Below are 19,933 nucleotides of genomic sequence, written 5' to 3' on the forward strand. Positions count from 1 at the left end.
TTAAGTACAGCAATTAATAAGGACGGGGGAAGTTTTATTCTCTCTGATACAGCCAGCCCTACAACAAGGCTCTGGACTGTCACTGTTTGAAGTCAAACCCCATTCTGAATTGATCTTCACTTGAGTTAGTACACCAAAGTGTCAGACAGCTCAGGAAACACTCTCACGCTGCATTCAACCATTCCTCCTGCAGGACAGGCCTTTAGGAGCACACTCAATTCAGACAGCTTGGCATGGCAGCTCCAAGCAGCCCCCCGCTGCAGCTAATATATAACATACTTCAGTTATGCCATCGCTGATCAACGCCAAACTCTCATTCTGCTTGAGAAACAGAGGGAACAATCCACACATCCTTTGAAAGCACTTGTCAGCACTGCTCACGCACTACAAATGTACAGGATACTGTTAAGGGACGGATATTGCAGGATACCCGATTTTCATTTAGAGCTTGTTGGCTAATTTGACCCTAAACAATGAGAAAATCTCCCATCTGACAGTCAGAGGACTCTGCTTTAGCTCCTATAAAGGTGTTCACCTAACAAAGCCCACATCTGTAATGGATGCTCTCTGAAGCAGCTACAGTCTGAATGGACACTGACACATCTCCCTCACAGCTGCACATCATGTCCCTGCAGGTACGGGATGACAGTCATTTCTGGGGAGCTTATGAGGGAAGCTTGAACAGTAACTACAATAGCTCTGTGTGAATACGTGGAGAAAGAGTTTGTTTCCAGTGCGCTGCCTGACACTTCTCACAAGCACAAGAAACCCAACAGAAGCAAAAAATGTAAAGAATTAAAAATAAAAAGTCTTTCAAGGCTCTGGGCCCCGGGCGCAGCACTGACAGGTTCAAGCGACCTTGCCTCAGCACATTAACACACAGCCTCTCGGTCAGTCCTGAGAGATTCCCTTGTGAACAACTACAAGGCAGACAACTTGAAGCTCAAAGTGTAAAACAGCTTTTGTTAGGAAAATAATAAAACATATAAAACCAAAAGAGACTGATACTGACACCGTAGCAATAACATGTCATATATTATTTCCAGGCTTGGTGCAAGAGCAAGCTTGCCTTTAGGCACATATGCAGATGGTTAAATCCTAGCAAATAAGATAGAGCTACAGGTGCAAGGTGTGCCAAGAAGTACACTTCAGGCCAGCATCTTACCTCTGGTTATTTCTGGGTATTCAGGCTCCGTTCTCCACTTCTCATTCTCCATCTATTCTGCCCCCTGCTTACCACCACTGCATCACACACCTCCAGTACATTCTTCTTGCACTCCATTGGACAAGTGTCTGGACCCGAAAGAAACTGCACTGTGTTTTTTGGACTAGACATCTAAAAAATTGCCATTTCTTGTACCATATCTTCGACAGACCTTCATTACATTTCAACTTCTCAAATATACCTCCACCCAACTCAGTCTTCCAATTCAAAGCTTTTAGCTCTACACTGATTAAAATGATTCATAAAAAGGCCCTCCCCATTCTGCAGAATGCTGCCTTGAAAACCCTTCCAAGAGAACTACTCACTCAGAATAACCATTCATTCATATCACAGTATTAACTGATGGTGTGAACAGACTACCAAGGAATCCAGATGATCCAACTTTCAACTTAAATTAATACTCCTCTTGCCTATCTTGACCGAATGCAAGGGCTCTCTACAAGAAAACATGCTCTGAATTAATGGTATATAAAATGAGTGAAAAAACAAAATCCTCACAAACAACGACCATTTAATTTCCTCGAAAGCGATGTCAGGATTTCCTCTCTAGTTCAGAGGAAACAAAGGCCCTACTTTCTTCACATGCAGTTTAAAAACACCCTGCTTTCTTGAAGGCATAGCATTTATGCTGACAGATAACTAACAACAAACGATGAAAACCTCAAGAGCTAAAGGTCTTCATTTTGCTGCTAGGATGAACCAGCTTCCAAGATCCTTCTGTGAAGGCTGGCACTCCCACTCAGCTGCAATGCAAAGCAGCCCAGCAATACACCATGTCAGAGGTCACAGTGCAAAAACAAACTTAAACAAAGCCCACCAACAAAAAACCATAGAGCACCCCTGGAGGATCATCATGATCAGGGTGGCTGAAACTTGAATTGCAGTATTTGATCTGTGGAGCCTCATTATACTGACAACAGTTCTAGCAGGGGAACCGTATAAGAAATTTCCACAAACAATGAAAATACCATCAAAAAAAGACCCAAAAACATAATATGAGCCACAATTCTCCCTCGGTAACCCAAAGTTTGTGCCCCAAGTGGAAATACTTTTAGTTTCAAGGTATAGAATAAAAAAGAATTAACTTTGTTCTGCTATTATTATAGACATGCCTCCCCTCCAAGGCTGTAAGCATTACTGTTTGGCAAACAAAGGACGACGGAAAATCAAACACATCAAGAGAAATAGCATCAAAATGAAAAATCCTGATTTTGACAACTTTCAAGTAATTTCAGAGGTAATACTTGCATTCTTTATAAAATGTTCGTAGCTTTGTACTTATTTCGCTTTAATTTATGCTCTCCGTAACATCACGAAGGAAAAGCACATGCCTGGCTGACTTGAAGTTTACAGAACAAGCAAACCATAAAGACAAAAATCCCTTTTTCTTTAATAGCTTTTAATTATCATAATGTTGTACATAAGTTGATAACAATCAGAGGTAAGAAATTCCGCAAAGAATCATAGCTTAGAAATGAAGAAGCCACTTAATTTGGTAACTCCTAGAAACCAGCCCTGTCACTGCACTTACAAAGAGAACAGGATGGTGTTCCAATGTCTTAAACGTTCTGTCCCACATGATATTACAACTCCAAACAATTCTCATTTTCCTGAAAACTACTGCTTCACCATTCACAGGAGAGAAAAAGAACCCCTTGGTAATCCTAACCAAAAGCAAATGTGCTTTAAGAAACAAAAAAGCTTAGAGTAATTAAAAAGTAATGACTTTTTCCTTTGTGCTCCCTATATAAAGTGAGCATGAGGGAAGATATACTGGACTAGCACCTTTTTCCTTCCCATAAACTGATACAATAGCTAAACATTGAGGAGTAATGTGCTGACCCTGATGCTCCCAGTCACTACACTCAATTCCTTATACCAGAGAAATTGTAAACGTGGTAAATAGCCAGTCTCCTGGCTTACAGATACATCAGATCAAGTCCCTCTATCATACTCCTTCCCTCCCCCAGCCTCTCTCCATCTGCTCCCTCCTGGGAAGGCAGTGCTAGCTTAATGGCCCTGTGCTTTTACCTCTAATGTGCTGATAGAAGTTAATGCCTGGTGCAATAAGTGGGGACTCTGCGGCAAGGAAGCCTCCAGTCTTGGTTTTTCCTTGTCAAGGTCTGCTGGAATCTTTCTAGGCATGCAAGGAACAGTGGTTCTTGGAATACGAAATCCAAAATTCGTGACAATGATGCTTCTTACAATGTATCAATCATTAAGCAATCTTTAGGTAAAAACAGGAGGGTGTTGCAATTTTCCTGCTTGTCTCTCCCTTCAGCATAACGATGCATACCTAGAAAATATGCCTGTTATAAAACCAGGGGCAAACACTCCTCTGACAGCAGAGTACAGCAAGTGAGCTATCTGTTGGTCTTGTAAACTACAAGAGAAGAGACTGGCTATACACCAAATGTTGTTATTTCTTCAGTTAAATCACTACAGCTCACTGTAAGAGATGTTAAATAAATCCCCCTGCACCACTGAAATTCTGCTATACCTAAACATGCCCATTTTCTCAAGCTATCCAAATGTTTTACAGAGTTCTTAAGCAAAACTCCTCAAGTGCTCCTCTGGGAAGGAGACACACTTGTCCCTTTGTTTCTCATTTTTTTTTATAGATACTCATGCTGGGCAATTGACCGTACAATGAGAGCCACCTACAGAACACCTCAACATCAGAAACAGAAACTCCAGAGCATCTGTGCAACGCTCAGAACAGAATTGATGCTCACCATCAACATCTGAAAACAGTTCTACATCAAACAGAAGCAAACAAGCAGCACGTGGCCATTTGACATACAACACAGACCTCTAAATCCACACTGTTTACAGGGCTTTCCTTTCTCTTATTTATCTAACACAATAGTCAAACAAGGGTTTGTAAATAAAATGTGTAACAGGTGCGCACACATAGCCCTTGGGCTTGCAATTGCCCTGCATCACCAGGAACAAACTCTCATCCCCTCTGGCAGGCAGGCAGGCAGGGCTGTCTGTGTTCCACCACTAGCAAAAAACAAACTTGAGCCTTAAAAAAGGAATGGGTTTCCCACGTCGTGCCTGCAAATTCTGGAAAGTATCAGCTCCTTGCCTAGAAATCAATTATATTCTAGAAGTTATTTTGCAGGCCAGATCACACCCTCACCTTCCAAGCGAAGAAGAAAACCTAGAATCTGCTGCCTCCACAACAATATCCCTACTGTCCTAATACGTTCAATAAAGAAGTGGCATGTTCTCAGTGACTGATTATAACAACAGAACTTCACCCTTTCGGTCCTTGCACTTGGCCTACAGGCTGGGTTCATCCATTCTGACCACTAGGGCTAATTGCATGAGGCCATACATGATACCTGGGGTCTGACTAACACACTGATGGGTCTGTGAGACGTGTGGCTCAGCCTGTTCCCACCAGTACAACTCTATCAGCTGTGGCTTTCACCTGAGGACAACGTCAGATGGAAACAGAGAGATCAACAGAGCAACAGTGACAGAATATTTTGAACCTGTCCTACATTTGTTATAATAATATTGGCACTTTTAGAGCATCAGTCTTCCAGGGATGCCTAAATACTTTCAAAGGCAGGTTGGCATCATTCCTTTTAGCAGAGACAAAAATAAAGGTCAGAAACGTAACCAATTCTTCAAGGGAGATTAGCACAATTTGACTATACTGTATAAGCACAATATAGGGGGACTAAATTTGAGCTGTAATTACAAGGCTGCAATCTCTGAGCCATATATCACCACTGTACAAACGTTTCACTTCCAGCATGCTCCACTCAAGCATCTCAGAAGGCTTTAGATATAATTAAAGTGTACCCTCATGAAAAAAAAAAAGTTCTCCTTTAGCATTTGAAATTTAAACTGAGAATATATTTCATGCTTAGATTTTGCAGAGTACACAATTTAAAATCATTAAGACAAACAGAAATCTTTCATTATTTTGACTCTCGGGGACACATGCACACGCTCCAGTAAAACATTTCCTTAATGACAATTAAAATTAACAGCTTTGCAGCTCAGTTTCCATTGTTCCACTGTGCAAGAATGAGCAAAAGCAATCTGTTAGTGGCTCTCTTCTTGAGGGGAGACTCTTGATCTTGGGACAGCTGTAGGGATTCTCACCTACAGCTGTCTTCCCCCCCCCTTCTTTCTGCTGGAATCCCCCCTCCCATGGGCAGCTCAGCTGCTCTGGAGGCAGCTTTGAATGGCTGCTGCTGGCTGCTTAGTGGGAGTGGAAATACAGGTTTGTTTTGTTTAAGGCAAAGCATCCTTGAAGTGCATTTCAGCAGCCACCCCTGCCACGGGGGGAGCAGAAGGATGGGAGTTCGGTTGCAAAAGGCAAACTGAGGCTGAGACAGAAGGAAGGTTCAAGTTTTAACTACTACCGTTCAGTGTACTCCTGTTCTTAGTCTTATTGCTTCAATATAATTTACTTGGTTCGAGTTGTACTGCTTTTTTATTTCTGTAGAGAAACAGCAAAAGAAACTAAGATGCTCGCAAGGAAGAACAGTCTTCTAAGAAATGTTATTTAATTGATAGAACAACAACTGGCACCAAAGCTGTGACTCTTCAGCACACCAGAACCACCTGAAATGCCATGCCCAGTCACTCAGGGTACAGCTAGTTAGCTTACTCTGAACATCTGTATTCTCTCAACCCAAATTCCTCGATGTACGAACACCTCACCTCTATTCTCTAAATGTCAAGTGAGTCCATATTTTACAACTGCCAATCTTTCTCTTCCTCCCTAAATATCATACACCTTATATGAAGCTCAAGTTGAGAACGTTACAAATCAAATGCATGAATTTTCCACTAACCTCACTGAGGGTTTATAAAACCCATTATGTGCAGGATGGCTGCCCTGAAAGAAGAATTACACCACACTGTTTGTCAAGGTTAGTAGTCTAACAAGATCTTTGGGTCTTAACAATTTAAAGCCTTATCAGTGTTAAATGTTTTTTTCTTCCAAGCATACAGCTGCATTTTTATATTACTATTATTAATATGTATTCACTTTTATATACACTCATACACATATATGTATAGTTGAATAAAGTACATAAAGTTCCACTAATATAAAACAATGTTCATATCCTATTTTAAAATAAGAATATTCACCCAGGGAATTACTCTGGTACAGAAAAGGCAGTAAAATTATATAGTTGCATATCATTCAGTGTATCTCCAGGTGTGCAAAAACTCATTCAGAAGATTTTCTCTTGCACTGAAACCTCTTATCTTTCTTAATTCATTAGAACTGCAATTAAAACAGACCGGTTTTGACACGTACTCACAGAATGCTAAACACCAGCTACCAAGCCATTTTGGTGAGGGCTGAGGAAAGCTGATGAACATAATTGCAACTCCCTCTAGATGGACCGTGGGCTGCCAGCTCCTCTCCATGTGCTGATGCTGCCCCAAGGCTGCATGCTATCGCTGCTCACTTGTACTGTTGGCAGCTTCATGCAGAACATATCAAGGGTCTTAACAAACTCACACACCTTCTGTTTTCTTTTTAAACCTTATTACTAGAAGGAGCACCTCCCTGCTTTTAAAATCCTCCCAGTACTCAAAGCAGCCTCATACAAAAGTCCCCTCAATCGACACTGCTGCAGAACAGAGGGGGCAGCACTACAACAAAGAAGCAAGAAGCAATTGCCTTTGGAAGTCATAAATCCAAACAAAAAAACCGGCAAGTGCTACGATTTGCAGAAGAACAATCATCATTAAGAAGCAAATATATGCTTCATCATTATTATTATTTTGCAGCTGCCCTTTAAAACAGGGAACTAAGGCAGTTAGTTCATTAAAAGTAAGCGAAAATAAATACTGCATGTAGAAAACATTCAAACACAGGCATTTAATAACATCTTCAGACAACTGGTGCAACCTATTGGTTTCATTGCCCCGAGACAACCAATAATTCAACACATTATTCCTTTATCCAAAATCAGCTTACAGTGTAAACTGTCCACCTACTCAAATATTAATTAGTGGAGAAATACAATATAAAAACTGAACAAAGTCATAGAATTCATACTACACGAGCATCTAAGTAACTGATAAAACTGCTATCAGTCAGCCTTAGCAAAGGGAGTTTTGATACACTGTTATTTACCTGATGGTACACTTACATGGATACACTAAAAAGTGCTGGCATGAAAATATACATAAAGACAATTAAGGAGATCGGTATCCATGCTGATTAAACTACACAACACTACTATGTGAAAGGCACAAGATAACAGCAGGGGAAAAAGAATAAAGCCTCAGGGAACAGGAAGTCCAATCCCAGTACTTCTTTGAGCACCATCTTTGTACTGGTGAAATTCCAAAGGCTCTTAATTTACTCCACAGGAGGTGAGAATCTGGCCCGACAGGTACCACAAACAGGAATAGCTCGATATGTGCCAAGAACACAGTTCTCAGCTTTACAGGTGAAAATGCATAAGCATAAAGAAATAACTAATTTACAAGCTAGTTCCTCTAGGGAAGAACAGTGTCCTCAAACTGCATCCAGCCACTGCATTACATTATGCAGCAGGGCCCCGTAGCAACAGACTGTCCAGCTACTCACACACATCACAACACTCAGTTTCTGTATTGCTTTGCAAATTCCCCAACAGCCCACAGTTTTTTAATATTAACTTTTCACCAAATAATAAAAATAATAATAATAAAAGAAAACCTCCTCAAACGCCATCTTTACATAAAAATGCATGCAGACAGCAAGACAGAAAAGCAGAACTGCAAAACCAAATCAAACAGCCCTGGCAGCTGCAGCAATGTGGCACTATCAAAGCCAACAGCATAAAAATGAATCACGGTTTCCTTGTTAGTATGTTGCTTTTACCAATTTTCTGTTCAGGACTTCTTGCATAAAGATACCATGTCAGAAACATGCACAGTGCTTCCATTAAAAACACTAGGGTGGCAAATAAAGAAATAAGGCCCCCCCTTTGAAGTTACAATATGCTCTAATTCCCTTCCCCCCCATCCAAGAAACTACCCATACCCTTTGTTGTATCTTCACTTCTCACCCTGCTCTGCCCACGACTCCTGGCACTTAGTAGGATCCATCACTTTCACCTCAACAGGTTTATCCAAAACCCATCACTTGCTATCAATGCCCACAGCCTCAACTCACCCCTTGTGCTGCAGTGTCATATCTTGGCCATAACTTCCTCAGACTAATCTTCTCCCTATTTTAATATTCTCCCTATTTAAAAATGTAAGAGATACAATTATCTGTGCACCTCTGGAACGAAAGGTGAGTAATCCTTAAATGCTGAATGCTACACATCCTTGGTCCTAAAATCAGCTCCCATCCCAATCAGCTGTCAGTAAGAAAGTGCTCTTTAAAACCACCTTCTAAATCTCTATTGTTTGTTCTGAGTTCTTGCTCAGTGTTAAGTCAGAAGCTCGGTAAGGAATGCAACACTTGCAACAGAAATTTGCTGACAAAAGATCTGAACAGCGAATAAGAAATGGAAATACACCTAAAGCAAACAGAGTTACAGCGTCGTTGCAGAAATAAAGCAGAAGTCATTAACAAAAAACGTCAATGGTCACACGCACAGCAGCCACTCCAGCATCCTTCCTCGGGAAAGTTGCTTTACACAAGGTCGTAACCACACGAAATCCTATTAGAAGGTGCTGAACTCTTACATTGTGTCTCTTCCGGTAGGCTTCTACATAACAAAATGCAACGAAGTAGCCAACAACTTTTTCACTCTTATTATGCAAAATCCTTATCACATTCAATAGCGTGACATCACTCCAAATCCTGACTCACAATGGCAAAGAGCAGGTCAAGAGATGTCCTCTTTGTTTTAGTTTCAAGTGCTTTTCAGTCTATTAGCGTTGAAAGAAAAAAGAACCTTAACAGAACTAACCGATAAAGATCAAACCTGCCTGAACAATGGGAAGGAAATTGAGAGTTAAGGCGAACACTGGGTTGAGAACGCGGCCGGTTGCAGCTCAGGCCGTGCCCGCTATTCCAAGCAGCATTTGGGTTCTTCGGGGCAGTTGCACAGCAGCCTCGCTCCTTTGTGCTCACGTTGTGCAGAGCCGACATGCGGCACACGTTCCCCACAACGGCGAGGACAAAGGATACAGTGACCGGGGGGGAGGGCACAATTAGTCCCAATTAGACCTATTTCGCAGGGAGATGGACAGCCGGGGGAAGGCAGCTTCGATTTTAAAGGCTCGAGTGCCTCGGGCAGGTGGCGGGGTGAGCAGCACAGAGCTGGGTGTGCAGAGAGGTGCAGCATCACCGTGCCCGGGGCTGAGCTTCCTCGGGACAAGTTTGACAGCCACTCTGCCTACCGGCTAACCTGAGGGGCTGATGCTACTCAGTTGGGCACACACACACACACACACCATCGGTAATACTTACATATGCACATGTGGAGGCTGGAACCTGCTCTGGTTAATGTTGTAGTGCGTGAAGGCCTGCGTCGGGTTGGAGCTGTACTCATCCACCGTTATGGTAACTTTGCCTTGTGAAGGAATTCCATGAGCCATCCTTCCTCCTTATGGACATGAGCAACTCACAGCTTCCCAAGGCAGAGAGCAGGGCAGGGCATCGTGTTCCTGGCAGCTCCCCAGGCCGAGCAGCTCCTCGCCAGCAGCCCCAAGCTGTGAGGAAACAGCACACGCTCAGCTCTGGATAGACACATCACTCCTCTCCCCATTTCCAGCCAGAGATCTCCTGTCCCGTTGTTGGTGTCCCCCTTGCCCTACGCACTGCTATGCTCAACACATTAACACAATCGTCATTACCTACGTTGGAAGCATGAATGCTTAAGAAAAGGCTTTATTTTCTGCAGAGCAAACTGTAGAAATCCTCAGTTAAGCACAGCATACTTAAAACTCTTTATTTTGACTGACATCTAATTGCAACCATGACAATTAACAAGTAGACTAGTTTCCTGAAGACAGAAAGTTCTGCACTTGCAAAGCAAAAAACACACACGCATACCTTCAAACCATGTATGTATCTGCCCAGAGGAAGGCTAATATCCACACTACAGTCCAGTAGCACCGAAACTGGTTTGGATTCATCATCGGGCAGTAACAATTTATCAAAGAGATTTAAGTGCAATTTCATGCATAAATATTTCTGCCTAAGATGAAAGAAATGTTTTTTTCCCTCGCTATGCGTGTCCTTATCTTTCACACCTTCACAGTGCTCTCAGATACGTTTTTACACTAAGGCTGGATGCACTCTGTGACACAAGAATAAGGAGGAAGCCAGAAACGTCCCAAATCTGCTGAGTTTCTTTCCAAACCACCCTAAGAATCAGAGCCTCAGTTTCTTGAACCACTAAGCTCAGGATGCCCAGCTGCCTGCCTGCCCTCCAAAAGACTTCAGGAAAACTGCTCAGCAGCTATCTGGAGAATACTTTCAAGATGAGCAACTCTTGTAAAGCACTGCTGGAGAGCTGAGCAGCCCAACGAAGCGCTGACACCCTGCAGCAGCTGACTGACTTACTCTTTCATTTCTACACACGCAACACCGGTGTGCAATTTACAAAACTAAAAAGAGATAAGAAAGAGGAGAGTTTTGACACCCGAGCATCAAACCGAGCAACATTGTTCCATTGTGATATTCCTGACTTGTCTTAGCTTCCAGGCCAAAATGTGTTCGCCATGTGTAACGTTTGAAATCTTTTGATTTGTATTCAAAATATATATTTTAATACAAAGACTAATTTCCAGTTTGGCACGAAGTACAATCAAAATGCCCTGCAAATGGCAGATGGCCTGCTATAGGCCATTTATTTTATTATTTTACAACCTCAGGCCTATGTAGGCTTCCATATGTTAGCTGGGTTAAGACATTCGGCAACCTCCATTCCAGTAATTGGGTTCTATTCCTCATCTCCTTCATTGCTTAGAGGAAAAAAAGGGAGAAAAAAAAGGCCAGATGAAACTAAGCCATAAAGTTCCCATTTAAACAGTCACCAGTGAGACGGTACTCCCAGTAGCTGAGATGATGCTCTGCTCTTTGCATTAACCCCCTCTCCTAAGGCTAAACAAGAGTTTTAGGGGCAAAGCACAGCAAGGTGAGCTTTATTAAACCAAATCTTTGCTATGTTTTAAGATACACTACAACTGCTTACATGTCATAATGGAATGGTTACCAGCCTGATTTTGCAGCTGTTTCCTTAATTTCCCTTACAATTATATTTCAGTGTTATTTTGCATAACAGTAAAAAACAAAAAACAAAACCAACCCAACAACCACCTGCTTCAAATTGCAGCCCTGTTCCAAGAACCCTCATTCTTTTGAGATACAAAACTACGAAGTGCCCGCAACACAGAACTGCATAATTGCCCTGCGCTGAAAAGTAAATAGAAATGAAAACATCTTCCTGTTGGAGAAATTGCTGCCATTAACAAGCAGGCTCTCCAGCCAGGCCCCGAGGAAAAACACCAAGTTTTGCTTTTCGCAGCAAGAACTTTAGCGTTTGCATAAATTAAGCCGAGTGAAAATTACATGTCTAATGCTATTATTGGTTTGGGTTTGTTTTATCTTTGCAATTAAAAGCTAGCATACAAAACACACCAAACCAACACAAAATCTGCTTGGACATTTAAAGAAGCCCATTCCGAGTGTTTGCGGTAATCTAGTATAAGAAAGGTCAGAGCGTTACATTCCATATATCGTAGTTTGCTCACAGGAAAAAAAGAATCCAATTTGTTCATGAGTTCCTAACAATCCACGCTCCAGAAAAATTACAACAAGCTGATATAAAACACGATTAAGAGATGCTTGAAGAGCTGCATTAAATACTTTCAAGATGACTTTCAGAACGATTTTAAGTACAGGAGCTACAATTGCTTGCCGCCGTACTAGGCTTTAATCTTGAGAATGAACCCCTGCGCTTCAATTAACACAAAGCCGAAAAGCATCCTTGGGAAATGAAACCCAGCAGCCAACGCTGGGCTGGGGAAGTAGCTCTCACCTACTGCCAGCGACAACTGGGAGCTTCTTTAACGGGGACCTCGATAAAAAAATGCCAAGCTGAACACAAAGTTTAAACACACGTTTACCTGGAGTCTAAGCTGTTTGCTTCCTTCCTTTTTCTTTAAGGCTATTCTGAATCCCTCCCGTTTTTTCTCTAAACACACTCTCTCCCCGAAGATACAGGCAGCAGATGAAGACAAAAGAATAAAAGTTGCGTTATCTCCCTTACCCGTGAAGTAACTCAGTTTCTAAGAGAGGGGCGCTGCCGCAGGTGCAGCCCAGCAGCCCCGCACGGCTGCATCCCGTGAGCAGCGCTGCCCGGCCCGGCTGTGCGCACCGCCACGGAGACGCATTGTGCAGAGCCGGGCACCGCCGCGCTGCAAACCGCCGGGAGCCTTTTCGTATAGGAGGGCTGGCACAAACGGACACGCGGCTTGTTTCGAAATGAACCCGTCGTTAAAGTGTCGGGAAACTAGCGCGGATAAGTCATTGTAATCTCAGCGCTGCATTAAACGGAGAGCTACGCAGAGAAGCTCTACATACGTGCGCGCACACCGATGCATGTAAAAAAAACCCGCGTTTCCCTCAAATAAAACACCGACGCTCCCCGACTTAAACCGTCCCGTTGGCCGACACCGCACTGCACAGCGGGGCGCGGCGCAGCGTGGCCGCAAAAGGATTACCCGACGCGGCCCCGCGCCACCCTCGCCCCGGCTCCCACCGCATCGTTACCGCTCGCTCCTGTGACGGCTCGGAGCCCGCCGCGCTTCGGCGAACGACTCCGGGTTCCCTTCGAGCCGCCGTCCCGCGCCGCCGAACACGGGAGGGCCGAAGCCGTCGGCAGCCCGCGGCCGGACCCCGGCCGCCCAACCTCCGCCCGCCGCCGGCTCCCGGGCCGCCCCGGCCGCGGCCCCGCGGGGCGCCGGGCTCGCGCCCCCCCGCCCCCGCTGATTGACGGCCGCGGGCGGCCAATGACTCCGGCCGACGGCGGCCCGGCGCGTGCCGCAGGCCACGCCCCGCGCCCCCGGCCCGGCCCCGCTCAGCCGGCCCCGCTCAGCCGGCCCTGCCCCCGCCCGGGCGCCGGCTGCCGGCGGAGGGGCCGCCGCGCGCCAACTTTGCAGCGCGCCCCCTGCGCCGCGCGGCTGCGAGCCGGGCTGAGCGGAACGAGCTGCGGGAGGAGCCGCTCTGCCCCCCGCGCCCCCCGGGAGGTCCGTTCCCGAGCGTCTCGGGCCTCCCAGGTCGGGGAGCCGCTGCGCGCCGCGGGAGGCGGTCGCTCTCTACCCGAGCGGGGAACTCCGCAGCCCCGCGGACTGCCGGCCGCTCGCCTTCGCTACTTTCCCGGAGCGCCCCCGCCCGCTCCCCGGCCGCGGCACGACGCTCCTCGGCCTACCCGCCCGCCCCGCGCTGCTCCCGGCGCGGAGGGAGGCGGCGGGGGCACGGCCCGGGGAGGAGGGCAGGGCAGGGCGCGCTCGCTCGGCGCCGCCGCAAACCGCGCCGGGGCCGCGGGCGGCTCCGCACCGCACCGTAACCGCCCCGACCCGGAGGAAGTGGGGGGGGTTAGCGGTGCCGTATTGTTGTGAGGGAGCCCGGCCCCACGCCGCCGAGCTGCCGCCCGCTTCCCCCCGCGCTCGCCCGTGGCACGGCCCCGCCGACCGCCGCTTTGTGCTTCGCCGCCGCCCGCCGGAACCCCCCGCCCGCGCCCCGGCCCCCGCTCACCTCCCCTCAGCGGCGCCCGCTGCGGCCCGGGGACGCCGTCAGCGCGGGCGGCGGGGCCGCGCCATGGGGCGGCGGGGGCGCGGCCGGGGCAGAGCCTGCGCCCGACCCCGCGGCGTTGCCCGGCGGCGGCGGCCTGGGCGCGGTGCAGTGAGCGGAGCTGCCACTGGGGTCAGGGAGCAGGCACCAGGAAACGCGGCGGCCACGGAGCGCTGCTCGCGCGCACACACATACACACATATACACACACACACACCCCCGCACGCACAGCTCCTCCCGCTGCCTCGCACTTCGCCCCCCCGGGCACGGAGGGAGGGAGGATTCGCTGCTGCGTTTCCCAAGTGCGGCAAAGGCTTCTCCGCCGAGCCGGGATGGGAAGGGAGGCCTCCGGGAGCGGCGGCTCCGTGCCGGGGTCAGGGCGGGGAGGCCGGGGCCGAGACCCGCAGGGCGGCCCCTACCCGCGGCTCTGCCCGCAGCCCCGGCATCTCGCGGCGCTGCGGCTCATTTCCTCCGCCCGGGGGTACAGAAAACATCAACACCGCCAATTCACACACACATACACGGAAATAAAAAGAAATAAACAAGAAAAACAATCCACCCCCCAAAAAGGTTTCCACAGGCTGCGCACCTTGCCTACCTCGGGAGCACTGCAGTGGTGTGCTCTGCCGGAGATGAGCTAACCTCGGCAGCCAGAAGGAAAACAGAATCGGCAGCGTGGGCTGGTCGTTTTAGGCTGAACGTCGTCTTAGGGTAACTGGGGCTTTTCTACGCAGAGGTGAAAGAGGCAGAATCAGAGAGGTTGCTGGTGGCTTTTTGGCTTTCTTTTGTGTCAGCAGCCACAATGGTGACAAAGTAAAGAAGCGAAGGCAGATGTGTTTGTTCCTTCTCTTTGAGACAACAAATGAGAAGAGGACTGCCAGCCATATATCTATAGTGCAAAGAAAAAAATAAGCCTAAGAAGTGGGCAGAAAAATGAGTGCTTGCTAAGAACATGCTGTGTCCTATGAATTTCCAGTAAATAATTTCAGCTCAGGCCAACCTTGGGCTATGCATGGCAACTAAAGGGGATTTTCTTTGTTGTTGAAAACAATGAGAAGGTTCCAGGCATTGTCAGGCAAATCCACTACCATGGGTTGTCCTGTTTGGAAGGACAAGACTCAACCTGAAAAAAGAACTGAACTGCATCTTTCTTTCCAAACGTTACATGAGACCTTTCTGATCTTTTATTACCACCGCTTTTTCCTTGCAACAGAAGTAAACACCACAGACCAAAGGAACTATTCTGTTTCAGACAAAATGGTCCGCAAATCAAAGCAACATCTCCCAGGAAGCTTTGCCTGCCGTGAAGGCTGAGGCCATTGCTTGCTACATATTTTTAGCTGACTGACATCAAGGAAAAATCAGCAACACAGCACTGTGCCCACCCAGCCAGCCCTAGGTGAGCAGTGGGGACAGTCAGCGCCAGGGCACAGCCTGCCCTTCTGATTCACCTCACAGCTGCACTTATGCTTGTGCTGGGACAGGGCTGGGAGTGGGATGAGCAACTGAGGACACAGAGAGGATAGAAGAGCTTCACTGGTACCAACCCCAGGTAAATATAAAGATACCAGGGGACATGAGTGGGTTTCACACAGAACCCGCTGAATCCCTTCTTTGCAGTCAAAGAAGCAAAGCTTTTCCTTCATAGCACATCGTAGCACTGTAACAACCAACAAGCTTCTAGCACAGCAGAAAAGACAGGGAGGAAGTATTGGTAGGAGAGAGAAAGCTCAAAGAGCTCTCTGATAACTTGTAACAGAAGTCTTAGCAAACTCCTCTTCTGGTTCTCTGAGAACAGTGTGCTTTCCAAAGTACTTACTTCTAGAAATGCATTGGCCCTAGAGTTGCTATCAGAGGGGAAAATAGCTTTCTTCAATTGATGGAAAGGTTTCCAGAGGAAAGGAGTTCTATTTCACCACCTTTACTTTCCAAATAAAAAGAGCAACTCAAGATGCAAGTGATGTGAGTACGGACAAAGAAAACACCCTTATTTTGGCTGGGATGCAGACCTGCCAATGCAAGCTTGATAAGATTTCAGAGATACATATGAAAATCAAGAAGTAACCAAGCTGCCTACCGTGAGTGTCACAGGACTGATTTTTCTAGTTGGATGAAGTTCAAATAGAGGATAAGCAGCTTTTACTTACTTTAATACTTCCTACTTGTAATCTTAAAGGTGTATATGATACATGAACCCTCATTGTCCTGGATTTTGTTCTTCGCCTTTTACAAATCCATGGCAGGTATCATCAAATGCAATTAGAAAATACTATGACCTCATGAGATTGTCCCAAATCTATCATGCCATGTTTGCAAAAGCTCTTCCCCAGCTCTTCCCTGTTTGTGAAGCAATACAAGTCACTAATAGTTTGGTGGCCAACAACACACATACCACGGGAAAGTGTAGCATTAGATATAAGAACAAACAAACAACACCAGCTTTGAAGATACAAGCTGTTCTTTCAGCTCTTAAATTCTCTTTCCCTTTCAAAAATCAGAGATGGGAACTAGCAGCTAATTAAACCTTAACAAATGAATATATATATTTTACCTCTTGGCTTTTAATTTTTGCAGCCTCCACTGTTAAAAATCATTATCTGACTTTTTCCTCTCACAAGTATGTGCCCATACACTAACCTGTCAAAGACGCCAGCAAACACTCTGTTCTTCAGGAAGAGTCCATGGCCTCTCCACACAAGTACACCAGGTTTTTGGAAGGACAGTTCTCTTCAGGAAGAAAAACTGAAGCCTTTTGTCAGAATCTGCAGGCAGAGAGGAACATCGTTATAATGCTGGTAGAGCATCAAGCAAGACTACTGAAGAAGGTATCGCTACTTGTCCTCTAGGCATTCTTCTATTTGATGGACAAGAACGTTGCCTCAGGATAATTATTTTCTCCCCTATTAAATTAAATATTTGTTTGGAACTTTCTCTGCAGAGACAAAAATGGATGCAAAAAAGCAGTAGATGAACCATTTTCCCTTCTAAAAACTCTCAATGTAACTGCTAGTCAAGGTACCTAGAGAAGAAACCATTCCCAATAAACAGGGGCTTGGGGAAAGGACTGATTAGTTCCAAAAGTGAGAACAAAATCTGGGTGATTTATTCCTTCATAACAGAGTAGGCGGGGACTTCAGTTTTGTCCATTCATAGGGATGCAAATATTGTTCAATGCACGGCAGTTATTGCAATGAGATCACTGCAGAAACATTTAGGTTTGCTTCCAGATTCTGAAGGTTCAGGACATGCAACAAGGACAGGTGTTTGAGGTTCACCTGGTCAACATGCTGCGGCACTGAATAAGAAGCTACGAAAGTAATATGAGGTGTTACATATCAATTTGTCTATTTAGGAGAAGGTAGATGCCTTTTTCTGAAGGGATCTTTTTACCAGCTAATTAATCAACAATGCACCCAGGCAAAGCCAAAGCCTTCAGTTTACTTCAGCTGCAGTTCAGCCACACAAAGCTCATTGTACGAAGTAATTTCAAAACTTCACATTCTGGCAGGAAAGAGGCACTCAGAACTACAGTAAGAAGTATCACAAACCTCTCCTCTGCTTGACCTCTGACTTAGGCAGCAACTGCCTTCCTTCTGCATTACTTCATCCTATGGCAGACTGTCCACAAGCCATTTCTGTTCATGGATGTAAGACAAACTGCATACCCATGAGTTCTGAGAAGTCAGTGGTAGCAGAAAGTTTCGTTTGCTTGCTTGTTTTTGGAAGGCTATCAAATTTACTTGCAAATTCACTTGCTGCTGACTTTTGTTAACAGTTATTTCATGTCTTTACATCTAAACAAATAGGCACCAGAGCTTCACTTCATGCCTTGCATAATTAACTTTTGACAGATGTAAGAACCACGGTCTCTGGCACATCTACATCTAGTTTCAGTTTGTGGGCTCCAAATTACCTTTGGGCCAGGTGATGTTCCCTTTATAGAAAATTGCAGGGAACTGTAGGATGAACATAATGAAAAGCCCTTAAAGAGGTCAAGCATTCCAACATGGATATCTTTTCAATTTGAGCACAGAGTTAAAAACAAGACTCCCTGAAGGAAGGAAAAGATTTTCACAGTCATTTTCAAGAGTCTTGTCACTGTGAATGTCCCCAGCAACAGTACATCTGAAAGCCCACAGCCAAAATGGTCATTAGATATAAACCACCATAATTATCAGATTCTGTAGTACAGAAAACACAGCACAAAACATTTATGAAGCCTCCATTCTGTGGTGAAAGAGAGAAGTTAGATTTCACACGCGTCGTTCCCTAGTGTTCCTCTGGGAAGAAAAGGGTCAGATCTTAGGGTAAAATCTCTGGTTAGCATTCATCTTTATCCCTTGATTTGACATTGTAAAAATCAATATTTCATAGCAGTTATTGTCTAAATTTTGAATGCATGCAGGCTGAAACCACATGCTAAGAGCTGAGGAATTCTACACTCTTTGTCTGAGATATCCTAAGAAAAAAAATCCTCTGTTCCAGTTACTGTCTAGCATTTGAATTCAGTGTTGGCAAACTGGTCCCTGCACGTCTTTGAGGCATATGGAAATTGATGATGAAGGTGTCTAGTATAACTAGAAGTATAATTTGATGAAAACTGAAGCAGTGAACTGTGAGAAACTGCTAAATCAGTGTCATCAAACTCTGCCTGAAAAATAATGAAACAGAAATACTTCTAGGACATGAGAAATGCAGGGCAAGGACTGTGAAAACAGAGACTAAATGCGGAAATTAAGGAAACACACAAGAAGTTATTTTGTTATTTTTGAAATGCATACCCAAAATACAATAAAACATTCCTGTTTAAATTCACTTCACGGAGACGGTGACATCACGTCTCCTCCAAATTGTTCAAGTCCAAACGTTGGCACAAGCTCTTCCAACAGCATACCATGTTTGGCCCTGGCATTCTCGCCTGTCTACCCATAACCATGTGCAGAATAAGAGCAGCCCTGTGGCCAATGCAAACCTTTGTAATCTCTTGGGGCCACAGAAAAAGACCGAAATAGAAAACATACTACAACTTTAAAGCAATAATATTGTTAAAGAAAATAAAACAAAGGTAACCTCAGAAGTAAGATGGAATTTATTGCCCAGAATTTAACAATTCCTGAAGCTGTAAAAGTACTCTACAAATAAAGACCTGAAGATGGCAGTGAAAAGATCCTGATATCGCTTTATTCATACGATTTTGAATGAAAACAAATCAGACAAACTTACATTGCAGTCTGGGAGAAAGAGGACAAGGGAAGAAAACAAATGCTTTCTTGACTTGATAGGATGGGTAAACACACTTGAATTACTGTAAAGAAAAAACAAACAAACAAACAACAATGAAGATTCCATTCAGTTGTAGCCATGTTTTGGGACAGGAACAAGTGTATGCTTAAGAAAGTGATATAAGCTTGCATATTCAAAGACGTGCCAGAGAATTTGTACAAAAAAAGATCACAGAGAGACAGAGACAGCTGGAAAAATTGGAGCAAGGGCTCTAATTTTCATGCCAGTGTTACACCTAATGCAAAGGGAATGCAGATGATAGACTGCGAGCTCTATATTATTCCTCTTGCCACTCTACAGAGCGCTTGTAGAGTTGGACAAGAATCAGGAACTAATACAAATTTAAAAGCAAACAAACAAACAAAGGAGACCCAGAAATAACAGAAGTGTGCCATTGGAAATGAAGATTTTTTGTGTCAAAATATTTGTTACGGCCATAACAACATCTTCATGTGCCAAAGGCAAACATCAATATTAATGCAGCTGTGGATACCAAGTGCTAATTTCTTTAAAGTGTGTTCTGATGTGAAAGTGGTGCTACACCCACAGTCTCACCATGACAGGCACGCAGTAGAAAACATGAAATGGGAAAGAGCCATAAGCTAGCATCTCTTGAAGGTCCTATGTCATACTTTAAAAGAATGATCATGAGATCCTTCTGCATTCACGTGGATATATCCAGATTAATTATC

The 19,933-nt window shown here is 45.0% G+C and overlaps 1 protein-coding gene across 9 annotated transcripts in view; it reads right to left on the reverse strand.

Moving 5' to 3' along the window:
• The window catches only part of MPPED2 (metallophosphoesterase domain containing 2), a 166,892-nt gene that overhangs the window by 74,008 nt on the left and 72,951 nt on the right, over window positions 1-19,933 (reverse strand). For 3 of the 9 annotated variants that reach the window (XM_072338929.1, XM_072338931.1, XM_072338932.1), the window contains exons 4-7: window positions 19,182-19,263; window positions 16,596-16,720; window positions 14,557-14,847; window positions 9,630-9,871 (exon numbers count right to left, since the gene is read on the reverse strand). In XM_072338929.1, coding sequence (XP_072195030.1) covers window positions 9,630-9,757 — 128 coding nt within the window. In that variant the 5' untranslated portion in view covers window positions 9,758-9,871; window positions 14,557-14,847; window positions 16,596-16,720; window positions 19,182-19,263. The other 6 variants (XM_072338933.1, XM_072338930.1, XM_072338934.1 and 3 more) reach the window with 6 other exon arrangements.

The sequence above is a fragment of the Excalfactoria chinensis genome, chromosome 5, assembly GCF_039878825.1.
Source record: "Excalfactoria chinensis isolate bCotChi1 chromosome 5, bCotChi1.hap2, whole genome shotgun sequence".
NCBI classification, from domain to species: Eukaryota; Metazoa; Chordata; class Aves; order Galliformes; family Phasianidae; genus Excalfactoria; species Excalfactoria chinensis.